The following is a 17130-nucleotide window of genomic DNA, read 5'->3' on the forward strand; positions in this document are numbered from 1 at the left end:
CAAATGTTTCTGGGAAAAACAAGCCAATGAAGAGACTCCTTACATCCATTTTCTACATTCGGAGTTATCCACACAGTGCTACTGCATCAGTCTTGACCATTTTGATGACTCCATTCCCCTACTTGCAGATTCACTGATCCTACTTGCAGATTCACTGATGGCTTACTACTACAGAGTGTCCCAAATTTAGCATTAAGGACTAGGTACTTCTTTGTTAGGGGGTGGGCGGGGGGTTGCTGGCCTGTATACTGTAAAATCCTTAAGAGCAGCCCTGGCCTCTACCCAGTAGATGCCAGTAGTGTGCCACCCAGACTTGTGACAACCAAAAATCCCTCCAGAAATGGCCAAATGTCTACAGAGAGTTGGGATGGGAGGCAAAATTACTCCTGATTAAGAACCATTTGTCAATATTAAAAGTCCAAATTCTTGGAGCTAGCATAGAAGATCCTTTATAATTTCATCTCAATCTACTTTTCTGCTTTGATCTCTAACAGTTCCTGCACCCAAATGCTTAGCTTCAGCCAGATGGTCCTTTGTATAAGCTCCCACATTGGTGCCTTTACAAAAAAAGTCCTCTTCACCTAGAATACCATTTCTGCTCTCCTTTCACTATAAATGCTTTGACCAACTTCATAGACATGCTTGAGTTCATATCCTTCAGGAAGTCTTCTCTGATTAGGGTTAGTGTAAGCTCTGAGTTATTTTCCTTTCCTTTGAATCCCATAGTTTCTCCTGTCTCCACCTTTCCTTATTACAGAAAGGTTGCCATGTGCATATGTCTTAGCCTAGCCAGGCTGCTATAACAAAATCCCATAAACTGGTAGCTTATAAACAACAGAAATTTATTTCTTATAGTTCGAGAGGCTGAGAAATCCAAGATTAAGCCACCAATAGATTCCATGTCTGGTGAGGGCTCGCTGTCTGCTTCATAGATGGTAACTTCTAGCTGCTTCCTCACATGGTAGAAGGTATGAACAAGCTCCCTCAGGCTTCTTTTATAAGGGCAATAATCCCATTCATGAGGGCCCTGCCCTCATGACCTAATTACCTCCTAAAGAATCCACATTTTCATAGTATTGCATTGGGAATTTGGTTTCAAAATATGAATTTTGCAGGAGACACAAACATTCAGGCCATAGCAACATATGTCTGTTTGTGTAAGGTATATCCAACAAAATTATGTGCATAAGGACATGAAAGATATCATCTGTTTTCTCTATCTTCCTCAATGCATGGCAGCCATATTAGAAATTTCCTAAAGTTGATGGATATTTTTAGGCTAATCATCCTTAATGAAGTGGATATTCTGTAATTATAAATTCAAACTGAGAGAAATGCAAAGAAGATACAGCAGACTATGGCCTGTGGGCCAAATACAACTGGCAGCCCCTTTTTGTAAATAAAGTTTTATTGGTACACGGGCCTATCTGTTTACTTATGTCAGTGACAAATTACTCATCAGTGAGATGAGTAGTTTCAATAGAGACCATATGGCTAGCAAAGCTTAAAATATTTACCACTTGGCCCTTCACAGTTAAAGTTTGCTGACCTCTGTCTTAAGCTTACAGGAAAACAACACCCAAGCCTCCAGACTAGCTAAAGATACAAAGGCAAATATCTTTAGACTTTATGTTAGCTGATTTATTTTTATAAAAGGCACAGTAGCATAGAAGTTAAAAGCACTTTTGAACACAGATGTCCTGGGCTCAAATCCAGCTCTATCACTCTCTCTATGACTGTGGGGGAAATCATTTGACTTCTCCACGCCCTTGTTTTGTTATTTTCAGAATGGAAATGAAGAAAACTAACCTATCATAAACTTTTGAGGATTAATTGATCAAATTCACATAAAGTGCTCAGCAAAGTGTCTGAGAGTGAATCCTCAGCAAACGCATGTTATTATTTTAAACTGGAAAACCTTTTTGTGCTACATTTTAAAGATTACCATTTTATGATCTATCTGAATTATCTATGAAAAAATGATTCTCAAGTTTTTTGACCCTATGGATGCATGCAAATATAGCAGTGTTTCCTTGCTCATGACTTTATCTGTTCTTTCCTACTTTATACACTGGCTGCTTAACTGGATCCCCTGCCACCCATCTTTCCCTTGTCTGCCCTCCTCACTATTGCCAGAGAGACCTTCCCATGTTACTCCTGAGAACTAAAACCAACACGCTTTCCTTTTCCTGTGCTAAAAAATGCTGGAGCCAGGCAAAATAACCCAGCTATGTGTTCTAGTAAATAGTCACTTTCAGAAGACTATATGCCAACAAAAATAGCCTACTTATCAAGACTAGTTTGCTCATTAACACTCACTTCACAGCCCTCATCTAGCTGTACTTACCAGTCTAAAGCTATTATGTCATAAACTCTGCCTAATCCTCACCAGTTCCCCACCTTCAAATCACCCAGCCCAAGCCCCAAAACCCTATCAATATCCTTGCCTTATTTCCTTCATCTGAGAAACTACTGAGGCTGTCTAGGAGTGGATACCACTCATAGTACAGTAAGTCTAATAAACTTTACTCACTTAGAGTAACAAGTCATTCTCATTGTCTTCTTAGAGAGCTTATGGCTAGTCTCTAGCTCAAAAATATTCTGAGACTCTTCACTGCCTATATACTGAAGTCACTTGACAAGTATTATTGCATAACATTCAATACAAGCATCGGGGTGATTCATATCACAGCTACCACTTAGGGACTGTGTGAACATAGGTCAGTTACTTTATGTTCCTGAGCCTTAAGTTGTTCTTCTGAAAAGTGGGGATGCTAGAAGCACCTATTTTGCAGGTAGCATGCTGCATAGCATGTAGCGGGTGTTCAATAATGGTTAGCAGTTATTACTTTTATTTATCATCTATTATGTGTCAAGCACTGTACTAGATTCTGCAGAAAGAAATCTGATTAAGACACTGTTCCTTCTGTGAAGGAATTCAGAATCTGGTGGGAAAATCCTAACGGTCAATTCAACGAACTCTTACAGGCATAGTAAGATCTCTGGGTTTGCTTATAGTACATGTTCTAGAACTTAAAATTACATTATTTTTTAATGCTACTTTTTATATTGTGAACAATCTCGTGTACAAAAGAGTATATAGAAGTAAACATGAATGCCTGTGAAGCTACACTCAGCTTAAGAATTAGCATAGCTGTAGTCTTCCAACTTTCAGTTGTAAGATAAAGGCAGTCCAGTATAAGAAAAATGAGTAGCACCGGGATTCAGATGATGTGGAATCTAGACTTAGTTGTGACACTAGCTAAGTGTGAGACATCTCACTTTTCAACTCCCAGTTAGCTCTTCTGTTGAAAGACAGGGGTGGACAAGATGACCAGGAAGGTCCCTCTCTGCTAGAGTGGTCCCTGGTTCTCTAGTCTACTCCTCCCTGCCAGGCTCAGTGAAGAAGGACACCTCCAACATTAATCTGCTCATTCTCTCACCAGAACCTTCCAATTTTTCATTCCAAGTTTATTTTTCCCCTGACTTTCAAACGTGAAGAAATCTCCTCTACCTCACATTTAAAACAAAGTCTTCATCAGACATGTTGACACCTCTAACTAGTATACTATCTCTTTCCTTTACAATGCCACATTTTTAACATGTGGGTCACTTCTGAAATTTCCATTTCTCTATCACCATCAGATCCTTTTTCAGATCCCAAAAACCTATTGTAATTGCTTCCTTGAAAGTCACTAAGACTTCTTAGACCAATTCTTGGTTCTCACCTGCCAAGATGGGCAGGAACATTTCCTAAAAGCTCCTGTGGCTCTTTTTCTTTTATTTTTTAGAGGCGAGTCTTGCTCTGTCAACCAGGTTGGAGTGGCATGATCATAGCTCACTGCATAATCCAACCCCTGGGCTCAAGCTATCCTCCTGCCTCAGCCTCCCAAGTGGCTAGGATTACAGAGGCGCTCCACCATGTCCGGCTCTTGCAGCTTTTAAGACCTTGCCTCATCCTGGCATCTCCCCACACTAACCACTCTTCTTTTTCCTGGGCTGCCTCCTTTCAGCCCAGGTGAATGTAACTGCATACTAAAAAGATCATTGTGCCTCCTACCTCAAAAGAAGAATTTATCTGTGAAGGATGAGGTTATCAAAAAAGTTTTACTGGACAGAAGAATAATAACAACTAAAATAATAATGTTACACAAATTCAGATGTAAGGATATCATTTGGATGTCATTTATGGAGAAAGAAGGGAAAATATCATCTGCCTTGTTGTCAATCACATCAATTGCAATTCATCAGCAAATTAGTCTCATCTACCAATCCAACTAAGTACCTATTTTTGGCTTTTGGAATTTTACTGGGTGGAAGACTGGAGTCTATACTGTTATCAATTCAAATCTGGTATGTTTAGTAAAAACTAAGCTAGCTACTCGTTCAGGAAGCTTTCTGTGATGTGCCTCAAAAAGCTGCATAAAAGGGTTTGGGGGATAAAAGGAAAATAGTGATAAATGACCTTACAGCACAAACTCAGGTCTCTCTGGCCTCTCAGCAAGCTTCAGGGCTTCGTGCATGCCTGCAGCCGAGAGCTTCCGGTTGATATTCCGGTACTGGCACTGGAGCAGGCTGCGATAGGTGGTCCTCAGGTCCCGGTTGAAGAAGGCATATATAAAAGGGTTAATGAGAGAGTTTGCATAGCCTAGCCACAGAAATGTCCTCTCCACCCACAGCGGGATGCAGCTGCAGGAAGTGCCACAGATGAAGGGTCTGGCTGTCGAGAGGAGGAAAAATGGCAGCCAGCACACGGTAAAGGCCCCGACGATGATCCCCAGGGTGGTGGCTGCTTTCTGTTCCCGCTTAAAGATGGAGATGTTTTTCCTTTCATGCTTGAGGAGTCTCGAAAGGTTTGCACACTCTTCCACCTCCTTCTGGAGCTTCACTATGCCATTCAGGGCGATGACGCTGTCTGGCTCCACTCGAGGGAAGCCAGGGAACTTGTGTTTGGCAGCACTCTTCCTGGCAGCCTTGTAAATCTGGTAGTACATGAAAAGCATGACGGACATGGGGATATAAAATGCCACTGCGGTAGAGTAAATCGTATAGCCAAAGTCCTGGCTGATCAAGCACACCTTATCATCATTTACATTCTGAGCCCATCCAAAGAGTGGAGGTAAGGTGATGGAGGCGGAGAGAAGCCAGACGGAGAGAATCATCTTCGCCATGCATTTCCCATTCTGCCTCACAGGGTATGTGAGGGGCCTTGTGATCCCAAGGTACCTAGTGGAGAGATGGAAAGATAACAGATGAACACCATGATCATAACTGGTCAACGAAGCAAGTCCTGCCAGCCAGGTACCAGCGCCAGTCCTCGCAACAGCCCTTCCAGGTAGGCATCATTACTCCCATTTTGCAGAAAGGTAAACTAAGGCTCTGAGATGTTACCTATTTTATTCCAGGTCACACAGAGGCATCGCCAGATTGTAGCCTGAGAGCCCTCTGACTCTAAAGTTAGTCCATGCTTTGTGCATGCCTTATAGTTTTTCACAATCCACGTAGTCAACAAAGTTTAAAAAGCTCCCCCTCCCCATGACCACAGGCACCAAAATCAACCAGGACAACATATCAACTCTGATGTAGGATGTTGTGACACATTCTCAAAACTTAACCAAGGTCTACCACACTCTGGTATTATACACCCAGTGATCACCCCAGCTGTCTTAATTTAGGCCAGCTTTTAATTCATTTTAGCTTTCCCTCTGCATTACAGCAAAAGCACTTCTTTAAGATCACACAGATTCGTGAGATAATTTGGGAATCCTAGAGTGTTGAAATGGTTAGCAGAAAATGATCATTTTTCTTCTTATTATTATTTTACCCACAGAAAATTCTCACACAACAGCCATGTCAGAGGAACAATCTAAGAAATAAAAGCAGCCTGACTTCTCTCTCCAGTTCTTAGGAGAATCACAAAACAAGGGTGCAATTCTGAAAAATGTTAGGGAAATCCAACATTTTCTCTGTGCTTAGTTCTATAGAGGGAATAAATATTACTCCAAGTCTGTGATCAAGGATTTATAATGCAAACAAGTCTGTGCACACAGAGAAAACATACACAGAAAAGATGTTCTGCCAAATGCTTAATATTTTTCAGCTTTTCAAACCTGTGTTTTCCTCATATTTAATAGTCTTAGAGTCTTTTTTGGAAAGCTAGGAGCACTTGAGAAGCAAAGACAGAAAAAAAGCTGGTCATTTTGTTGTTGTTGTTTTTACTTCCTTTATGTGTATAAAAGATACATTCTTGAAACATAAAAAGGAAAGATACAGAGAGTCCCTAACTTACCAACAGGTTATTTTCTGAAAGTTAGTTAGTAGGTTAGAACTCAAAAAACAATTTCTGCTAGAAATATCCTTTAATACTTAAATTATCCCACAAAAGTCCAAAATCATACTTTCACAATGAAAATTAGCATCACTATAACACTTACAGGAAGACAACACTGAAATATAGTAAAAAATAATGAGCCAGATGTTCTTACTCCTCTAGAATTCTTTCCTTCAATAAGTATTAATGGAGCTCATTTTACTGGACAGGTTCTGTTCCAGGTGTTGGGGATAGAACAGTGAGTAGAAGAGACGAAAATCCTGCGTGCAGGCAAATGGGGAAATCATGTCAGATGAAGGGGAAAACCTGAGGCCATGGTAATGTTGAAGGGAACTTCTGATCCCTTCCAAGGAGTCAGGCGTTCATGACGCTGGTTCTTCATTTGCAAACTTCTGCCTCCCCTTTTCCTTAATAAAGCTGACCTACAAGCACTACCCTTAGATTTATCAGCTGTAGTTAGGATTATGATGTGGCTCCCAAACAGAATGAGGGAAGAGAAAGAGGGAGGCTTTCCTGAGAATGCAAGAATAAGAGCTAAGAAAAAGGCGGGCAGTGTGGGGGAAAGTAACTCAGAAGAGAGGGAGTGAAGGAGTAAGGAAGAGGGAAAAGGGAAGAGGGAGGGAAAAGAAAAATCTAGTCCTTGTTCTCAACCAGCTCCTGTGAATGTGGCCTTTTGGGCACCTTCCTTATTTCCCCAGCAGCCTTTCCCAGATGTGGATTTTGATTTCTCGTCTTTCTTTGTCTACAGCCCCAGGATAAATGCCTGCTCTCAAGCCTGAATGTGGCATCCAAGACATGAGCCCAGGATGGTGCCTCAGGTTCACCAAGGAGTGAAGTCCAGCAGGTAGAGGTTACTTTACACAATTCCCCAGGAGGCCACCAGATGGCATTGTCAGACCACTTTACACCTACTTACTGGGAAGGGGGGTGTTTCAATAGGGTAGATGGTTGAAGTAACAGGTATTATGTTGGAAAAATTATGACAAAAAAAGTTATATTTTATTTGTGGAGCATTTAAAAAATTAGCATGCCTGGAATTCACAACCTAGTAAACTCCTATTTTGAGGAAATCTGTTTTCTCTCCCCTTTCTTCACACTTTCCTTACTAGAACTATGCCTTCCCACTTAAATAACAATCCCATCTTTTTCCTGGATAAGTAAATAATACAGAATTCACAAAGATGAATCCAGAGAGATTAATAGAGTACAAAGAACATTTCAGAATATTAGATAATCTCATTTAAATGGTATGTGTATTCATTCTAGTACACTTAGGCTGACACATTATATTTCAATCATGATTAGTCCATATTCAGTCTGCCCTGGATGTACAAATTATATTTCATAAACTCTGTTCTACATTAGGCACCATTCTCTAATGATTTCAAGACATCCTACAATAAGGTAGTTATATTTACTTCTTAGGCTCCTCACTTCCACCTAGTGAGACATTATAAGGCTAAAATCAACAGAAATATTACTAGAAAAAAAGATGAGTGCTTACTAAAGTGTCTGGATATAAAATAAATAAACAAAAGTTAATATTTTGTTTTAACCATTAACAATCAGAAAATAGTGTGGAGATGATGCAATTAACAACAACTAAAAACACCTAGGAAAAAGCTTTTTAAAAATAATACCTACAGTCTATATGAAGAAAATACAAAATGCTACTGAGGTACATTTTTTAAAATACTTAAATCCATGGGGGAAAAAACTTGTTTTTTCAATAAGAAATTCTAGTATTATAAAAGTACCTATTTCCCCTCAATCTATAAATACCATATAACCCCCAATGAATAAACTGGCATGGCTTTTGTTAACGATTTTAAAGCTCACCAAGTCAACATGCAAAAATGTACAGATAATCTGAAAAAGAATAATGAAGGGATACTTATCCTATTAAAAAAAAGTATAAAGCCACAGAAATAAAAGCCCCAAAATAATTATTCAAAAAGATATCAACAAAACAAGATAGGTTCAAATTGATTCAAATATATAAGGGAATTCAATATAAAAGGAGTCACTTTAAATCACTAGTAAAAAACTGGATATTCTTGAAGTCTCACAACTGGCCAGCAATTGAGGTAAAAGTATTACTGGCTTCTTATCTTTTTATTAAATATAAATCTCACATGGATCAAAGATTATCATGTAAAAAAATTAAACCCTAAGAAAATATTGGCAAGTATTTCCACAATCCTGAGATGACAAAGGCCATTCTTAACTATAATACAAAAGCTTGAAAGTACAAAATGAAACATCAATAAATGTTTGTAACAAACAAAATAAATAAGTGACATTTATAAGCAACATTTAGTTTAATTCAAAAATCATTCTGTGAAGAGTTAAAAGTCAAATCATAAACTAGAAACCTAAATGGCAATATCACAATATTCACAGATTTCCTACAGGTCAATACAAAACACAGCCATCCCATAGTAAGAACTTCAGAGTTTGTAAAAGAAAAAACAAAAAGCCAACCATCCCAATAAAAATATTTAAGCAATTGATCAAAGAAGAAAAACTAATGGACAAAGCCAGGCGCAGTGGCTCATGCCTATAATCCCAGCACTTTGGGAGGCCAAGGTGGAAGGATCACTTGAGGCCAGGAGTTTCAGACCAGCCTGAGCAACATAGCAAGACCCTATCTCTATTTTAAAGAGAGAGAGAGAGAGAAACTAATGACCAATAAGCACTTAAAAATATTTAGAACTTCATTAATAAAGAGATGCAAATTTTAAAATGATACATTTTTATCATTTGCAAATATTTAAGAAAGACAAAATCCAATATTAGAAAACTGAAAAAGCAATCATTCTATTACGTTGCTATTGGGAATGTCAACTGAAATAATTCTGGAAGACAGTTTGGCAATTATCAGACATCTAGGATTTTGTCTTAAGAAGATAATTGTACAAATGCAAAATGACTAATGTGCAGAGATGTTACTAAACACATAATAGAGGAAAAAGAATGCAATCTAAGTATTATCAATAGGAGATTAGATATGGTATATATATATACTGTATATAATATGTATAATGCAACCATTAAAAATGATGATGTACGTCTGTATTTACTAACACAGAAACAACAGAAGAGTGGATTAAAAACACATAGCTCTTAAAGATAAGTAATAGAATATCGTATAACATATATTATTAACCTTTCTATATAAAACTGGGTGTATGCTTGTGTGAGCATGTCTGTGTATGCTCAGATGTCTACAAGAATATCAACTAAAATATCAATAGTAGTTTTACCTGAGATGAAGAAATTTTAATGATTTTAAATTTCCTCTATATTTTCTATGCTTGATATTTTTGTAGTGAGCATGTAAAAAAAACCACTATTTTAAGAACAAAATAAAAGATTTAAGAGGATTCTGAGATTCCTAAATTATTAAATGATTCTGGCAATAGAAACAATCTGGTTCATAAAATCTTTAGAAAGCTGATAATTAAATCTTACATTGTTTTATTTGATTAGCTCGTCAAAAGTGCTTTATTATAATACATTCATAAGTTTATACAAAAGAGAAAGAACTCATTGGCATTTAAAATCCCATAATTACTATATAAAGTAATATTGGTATTCAGGGAAGTGTTTCTCTAAATTATACATTCATTCTTCCAAACCTTGTATAGGATAAATCTTACCTTCAAGGGTGAGAAAGAAAAAAAGAAAAAAAAACTAGACTGATTTTTAATATTCCTTAAGTATGCATGTTTAATATTTAATCACACTAACATTTTATCCTCACTGTTAATTAGAAAGCAGGATGCTTATAAAGCCTTCAAAATTTTACTGTAAAATACATACGAATGTTAAAGTACAGTAAATCTCAGGGACGAAAGCACTAAAGTATTATATAATTGAGGAATATATGCAACTCACAATAGGGGTGCCATTGAAGTACAGGTTCAGAGAAAAAGAGGATTAGGGAGTTATAATCTGCATAGAGAGGGATCGGAGGTAAATTAACTCTGCTGCCTGTCTTCCATTCTAACTGTATAGAAATGGTAGATAATGGTTCTTTAATTAAATGGCTTCTTCTGAGTTTCACTGCCATAGAATGATAATTTAGGGAGTAAAAGAAACTAGGTAGAATTATTCTGAAATATGGTGGTTTTTTAGAGCGTTCAGCTTAAAAAGCGTTCACACACTTAGAACACCTCCTCCGGGAGATTCCTCCCTTGCAGTTGGCAAAATCCACTAGAATCTCCGGCTGATGTCAGTGGCTGCTGAAACTGCCAGATTATCAGAATCACTCAGGAGCTTTAGAAACATGCAGATTCCCAAGCCACTATTCTCATTCAAGGATTGGAGACCTAGGACTTTGTGTTTAGGATTGACTGTTCTGGGTCTTTATCCCCCACACTGCTGTCAAAGCAGCCTTCTCCCATTCAATTACAAGGACTTTATACTTACCACATGAAGGGCTTTACTTGACTGTATATTTCATCTGAACAGTTTGCTTCCAGTTTAGCCTAACAAAATCATTATGAATCATGTTTCCATTATCTCAGCTATTAGATTTATTTCCCAGTCCTGTGCTAAATGAGGTATGTGTGGTCTTTATGTTTTAATCAAGTTGTAGATTTTTCTTGAATGCATAATACACAACAAGGTTTTTTAAAACCTTTTTGACCACAGTTCACAAAAAGAAATATAACATTTTATATAATAAACTGATATGTGTGTATATTTATATGTAGGAAATTAAACAAAAGTTTCACAAATCTGTATTTACCATTATAAACCATTATCTACTCTCTTCTATTCTATTTCAGACTTTTTAAATGCTGGCCTTGACTCACTAAATTGATTTCATAACCCATTAATGGATCGAGCCCTAAAGTTTGAAAATTACTCACCTTCACCAAACATATGAAAAGGTGTTTAACATCACGAGTCATGACAAAAATGCAGATTAGCACAATGAAATGTCACTAACAGCCATCAGAGTGGTTAAAATTAATGATGATGATGATAAAAACTATAATGCCAAGTGTTCTGTGAAGATATGAAACAATTGTGATTCTCACACATTACTGGTGGGAGTGTAAACTGATGCAGTAACTTTGGGAAACTATCTATTAAAGCTAATATCTATTAAAGCTAAATAATACACACTCTATGATCTAGCAATTCCAAGTATATAATGAACATTAACCAAAATACACATACAAAAGTTTATAGCAGCACTGTTGGTAATAGCTCCAAATGAAACTAATCCACTCTACAAAAGTAAAATTAGTATAACTCTATAATAGTAGAATAAGTACATAAACTGTGGCATATATATGCAATGGAATTCTATAAAACAATGAGAATGAACCCACTACTGCTTGTCAACATGGATGATTTTCACAAACATAAGCTCGAGCTAAAGAAGCTAAAAAACAAAAAAGAACATACTATTCAAAACCAGGCAAAACTAGCTGCTGGTGACAGAAGCCAGAATGGCAGTTACCTCCGGGGAAGAGGGAGTCTAAGCAATGAGGGTGCAGGAGGAAAGCTTGGAGTTCTGAAAATGTTCTTTCTCTTCCTCTGGGTGTGTTACATAGGTATGCTCACCTTGTAGAAAGTAAGTGAGCTATTCAGTTATGATTTGTGCAGTGTTCTGGATGTATGTAAATCAGGTTTTTTTAAATACTAAAAGTAAATTTTTAACAATACACTGAACTTATCATTTGCCATTAACCTAGATGCTAACCTGTTCTCTAAAACCAATGTTACAGTGGGGTTCCAATACACTTTTAAACCATTTCCATCAGTGTTTCTAAGCTACACTTATAGTTAGGAACAATAAACAACTTAAATTCCTTATTCTGCCCTCAGCATTGAGGGAGAGAAGTAGATAAAAGAGAGAGGGGGGAAGAAAGCAACAAAATTCAACCAAGTTTGGAAACACAGTAGCAAAGCCTCCTCTTTGAGAAAGGATATTATTATTAAACAAAAAAGAGAGTTTCCCTTAAGACAGAAAATCAGATTTAATTAAAATAAAATAAATCACTTAATTCTAAAAGTGCCTGTAAAAATTCATATATTATATTTGTTAACTGTTGCTACATAACTAATTACCACACTTTAGTGGCTTAAAACACCACCAAGGAAAACCCTGTCATAAAAAAAAAGAAAAGAAAAAGAAAAATACATGTCTATTAAAGGATTTTTAGACAATTATACAAGTCATGAAAATGAATAGTGTGAGAGATAGTAATGACCCCTGAATTATACTTGTTAATTACTTCAGTTGTATATGGATTCACAATAAACTAAATTTTCCAAAGAATTTGGCCTTTTATTCCTCAGAAAAAGGGGGCGGGGATGGCAGCAAAGAAAGAACCAAAATTTATCAGCAATAATAAAAGAAATGAATGGCATAAAACCTTAGCTAAAAACTTTTTAAAGGTTAGAGGCAGGAAAAGAAAGGAAAATATTCTGTTTTATGATGGTTCTGTGTGGCTTTCAACCCCATCCCATAGAAGCAGTACTCAAGAAACAGGGTGAGTAAATCCTTAAAATTCCAAATAACACCTTCATACTGGGGAGAAGCAAATCAAGAGGGTGAGAAGACAACCTAAAGAAAAGTACTGAAAAGCCATGAAGAGCAGAAGCCCCACATACCATTTTAGCAGAGTTAAGGGCCAACAGAACTTGTCATCTTTCAGGACACTGAGCTCAACCAGGGGAGTATGCCAACTTCCAGAAGACTGGTAAATCCTGAGCTTAGCGGGATGTTGTCTGGTCCAGGACATCTAATGAGTATTCAGAGTAAAGAGTAATCCTCCTTAACAAACTTCACTCAGCTGTGGTAGAATCTACTCCCTTCCTTTCCCCGCAAACCTACACTTCCGGGCAACTGAAAAGTAGATGCACTAAATACTAGCCTAAAAAGAGAAAAATAGCATATCAAATAAGGCAGAATATCGATGAAAATTCAACCACAGTATGTGAGAACAAACATTAGGGTTTAAATAAACAACTCATGTTAAGAATGAGCAAGATTAAACTGTTACAGCAACTACAGAAACATGCTCCAACAATAACAACAATGAAAGGAAAAAAGAAAGAGAGAACATGGCTAAGACTTGAAGAACCAAGTCAAAAGGCAAACATAACATTCAGAATAGAAGTTGTTTTCCTAAAAGTACTTTTCACTGTAAGAGACCTTAATAAATATATATGATCACTGAAGTAGAGGCTCAAAGATGTTAAAACAGCAGAATGAGATAAAAAGAGACTGCTAAGTTAAGAAAATAAATTGAGGCCAGAACATCATCAGGGCAGATCGAATGGATGAATGAGCAGGAGCTGAGAACAGAAACAGACAGACACACCTGACCAGGTGCAGTGGCTCACACCTGTAATCCCAGTACTTTGGGAGGCCAAGGAGGGTGGATCACGAGGTTAGGAGTTTGAAACCACCCTGGCCAATATGGTGAAATCCTGTCTCTACTAAAAATACAAAAATTAGCTGGGCGTGGTGGCACTGGCCTGTAGTCCCAGCTACCCAGGAGGCAGAGGCAGAAGAATCGCTCGAACCCAGGAGGCGGAGGTTGCAGTGAGCAGAGATCGTGCCACTGCACTCCAGCCTGGGTGACAGAGCAAGGCTCTGTCACAAAAAAAAAAAAAAAAAAAAAAAGGAAAGAAAAGAAAAGAGACAGACACACCTGAAAAGCAAATCAATGGCATGAAGTAAAAAGGCTTGAGGTAATCATATCAATGCATATGGAAAAATTTATTCAAGCAATTAGAAGGTGATAGGTAAGGAGAACACACAAAGACAAGACATAATATAACATCTCCCTGAAGAAAAGAAAGTACCTAACAAGTGGGGGGAAATTGTTTAAGTAAATAGAGCTGCAACATGTAAAAAGTATACAGTGATATAATTTAGGACATTTTCCTCGAATCAATGAAAGAGCTGAATCTTACCAGCAAAAGGACACATAACATAGTTGGGAAAAAGCGATATAGAATTATTATCCATGATACCTATCCTAGTAATGTTATTGAACTTCAAGACATGGAAAGACCACTGCAGGCATTTGGGAAAGAAAAAAAAAATCAGAAAATATGCAAGGTAGAAAAAAAATCAGGCTGATTCTCAACAGCAGAATTCCATGCCAAAATATAATAGAAAATGTCTAGAAAGATTGAGTGTATAAAATGTGAAATAGCGGCCAGGCGTGGTGGCTCATGCCTGTAATCCCAGCACTTTGGGAGGCCGAGGTGGACGGATCACCTGAGGTCAGGAGTTGGAGACCAGCCTGACCAACATGGAGAAACCCCGTCTCTACTAAAAATACAAAATTAGCTGGGCGTGGTGGCGCATGCCTGTCATCCCAGCTACTTGGGAGGCTGAGGCAGGAGAATTGCTTGAACCCGGGAGGTGGAGGTTGCGGTGAGCCGAGATTGTGCCATTGCACTCCAGCCTAGGCAACAAGAGTGAAACTCTGTCTCAAAAAAAAAAAAAAAAAAAGTGAAATAGCATTATGCCTGTTATCTAAGATTATAAAGCTAAGAAGTAGACATTCTCAAACATGAAAGAATTTGAAGAGTAAAGTGCCATCCAACTAAAAATGAATCAAAATGAAGAATTTAAAACCAGGGAAACAATGGCTATTACTGAACTTGTTTAAATGCAACAGTAACACCTATGGGAATTATATTAGCATAACAGAATGTAAATTTTACAAAGTAAAAATAATATAAGCCACAAGAATCAGGAGGGGGGCGGAAGCAAGGTAGGATACAGTGTTAGAGCACTAATCAATTCAACTTTCAAAGTAGAGATCAACTGATACTGCCTAAAGTTGTAACACTTTAAAATTGTAACATATAGTTTATACAAATCCAACCTCCTGATGGCTTTCATATTTTCCCATAATCTTTACACAATCTTTCAGGAACAGATACCTCTTAAAATTAGTGCTGTACAAAGGAAAGGAAATCAGTATATCAAAGGGACATCTGCATCCCCACGTTTATTGTAGCACTATTCACAATAGCCAAGATATTGAATCAACCTAGGTGTCCAACAACAGTTTAATGGAGACAGAAAGTGTGGTGTATATACACAATTAAATACTATTCAGCCATAAAAAGAGGGAAAGCCTGTCGTTCACAGAAACATGAATGAAACTGGAAGACATTAAGTGAAATAAGCCAGGTACAGAAAGTTAAACACCACATGTTCTCACTCTAAAATTAGTTGATCTCATAGGAGTAAAAAGTAGGACAGAGGATAACAGAGGCTGGGAAGGGTAGGAAGAAAGAAGGATATACAAAAATTTGTTAAAGGATACAAAATTAAAGCTAGATAAGAGGAATAAGTTCTAGTGTTCTATAGCACTGTAGGATGACTATAGTTAACAATGCATATATAGATTCAAATAGCTAGAAGGAGGATATCGAAAATATTCCCAATGCAAAGAAATGATAAGTGTTTGAGATTATGGATATGTTAATTACCCTGATCTGATCACTATACATTATATGTATCAAAACATCAATATGGGCTGGACGCACTGGCTCACACCTGTAATCCCAGCAATTTGGGAGGCCAAGGCAAGTGGATCACCTGAGGTCAGGAGTTTGAGACCAACCTGGCCAACATGGTGAAACCCCATCTGTACTAAAAATACAGGAAATTAGCCAGGCGTGTTGGTGGGCATCTGTAATCCCAGCTACTTGGAAGGCTGAGGAGGGAGAATTGCTTGAACCCGGGAAGTGTACGTTGCAGTGAGCCGAGATTGCGCCATTGAACTGCAGCCTGCGCAACAGAGTGAGACTCTGTCTCAAAAAAATAAAATAAAATAAACATGTACCCTATAAATATGTACAATTATTATGTGTCAAAAAAATTAAATGAAAAAATAGTAGCTCTGACTGAAAGTTCTACTTCAGTTTATTTTTCTTGTTTTAAATTCAAGTAAACTTAGTTTTAATATTTTGTTAAAGTAACATGTATAGTGTGATATCATTTTTATAATTTTTTTAATCAATCAACTTTCTATCTACCTGTCATTGAATCAACTAACCAGCTAGCCAGCCATCCTCCTAAGTGGACATAAGCATAAAGAAACATCTAAAATGATACTTACTACATGTTATTTATTTTATTTTTCTGCCTAAGAGTTTAGATGATTTGTTTTCTTCTTCATATTTTTTATAATTGAATTTTCATAATGAGCACAGACAGTTTTCAAAAAATTAAAGAATTACTCTAAACTACTGCAAAGCTTTATTTTTTCTTTTTGGACTGTTTCTACCTTATCACTTTCTCTTTTTTAATATACATATATATTGTGAAATGATTACCACAGTAAAGTTAGGTACAGAATGGAACTCTGATGGACTCTTCCAGGATTTTAAATTCAAAACTCAAGTGTTTCAGTTAGTGAAGGAGGCTTCTGATCTTTCCAGGCATGTAGATGTCTTTAAGGATGCAATCAGGCCTCCTCGTCACAAGTGTGTGGCCATCTATGAGCCACATAGATGTGTTACTATGTGAGGTAACACATCTATTACCTCACATAGTTACCATTTTGTGTGTATGCGTGTGTGTGTGTGTGTGTGTGTGTGGTGAGGTTTACTCTCTTAGCAAATTTCAAGTATACAATACACTATTGTTAACTACAGTCACCATGCTGTACATTAGATTCCCATACCTTATCCTACAACTAAAAGTTTGGACCAACATATCCCCATTTCCCACATCCCCATCCCCCTGCCAACAACCATGCTACTCTCTGTTTCTGAGTTTCACTTTTTAGATTCCACAA

The 17130-nt window shown here is 37.3% G+C and overlaps 1 protein-coding gene across 4 annotated transcripts in view; it reads right to left on the bottom strand.

The window, feature by feature from the left end:
* Positions 1–17130, bottom strand: part of HTR7 (5-hydroxytryptamine receptor 7) — a 143051-nt gene that overhangs the window by 29372 nt on the left and 96549 nt on the right. For all 4 annotated transcript variants that reach the window (XM_055093122.2, XM_055093123.2, XM_003825351.6 and 1 more), the window contains exon 2: positions 4471–5226. In XM_055093122.2, coding sequence (XP_054949097.1) covers positions 4471–5226 — 756 coding nt within the window. The remainder of the gene's footprint in view (positions 1–4470; positions 5227–17130) is intronic.

Source organism: Pan paniscus, chromosome 8 (genome assembly GCF_029289425.2).
Source record: "Pan paniscus chromosome 8, NHGRI_mPanPan1-v2.0_pri, whole genome shotgun sequence".
NCBI lineage: Eukaryota > Metazoa > Chordata > Mammalia > Primates > Hominidae > Pan > Pan paniscus.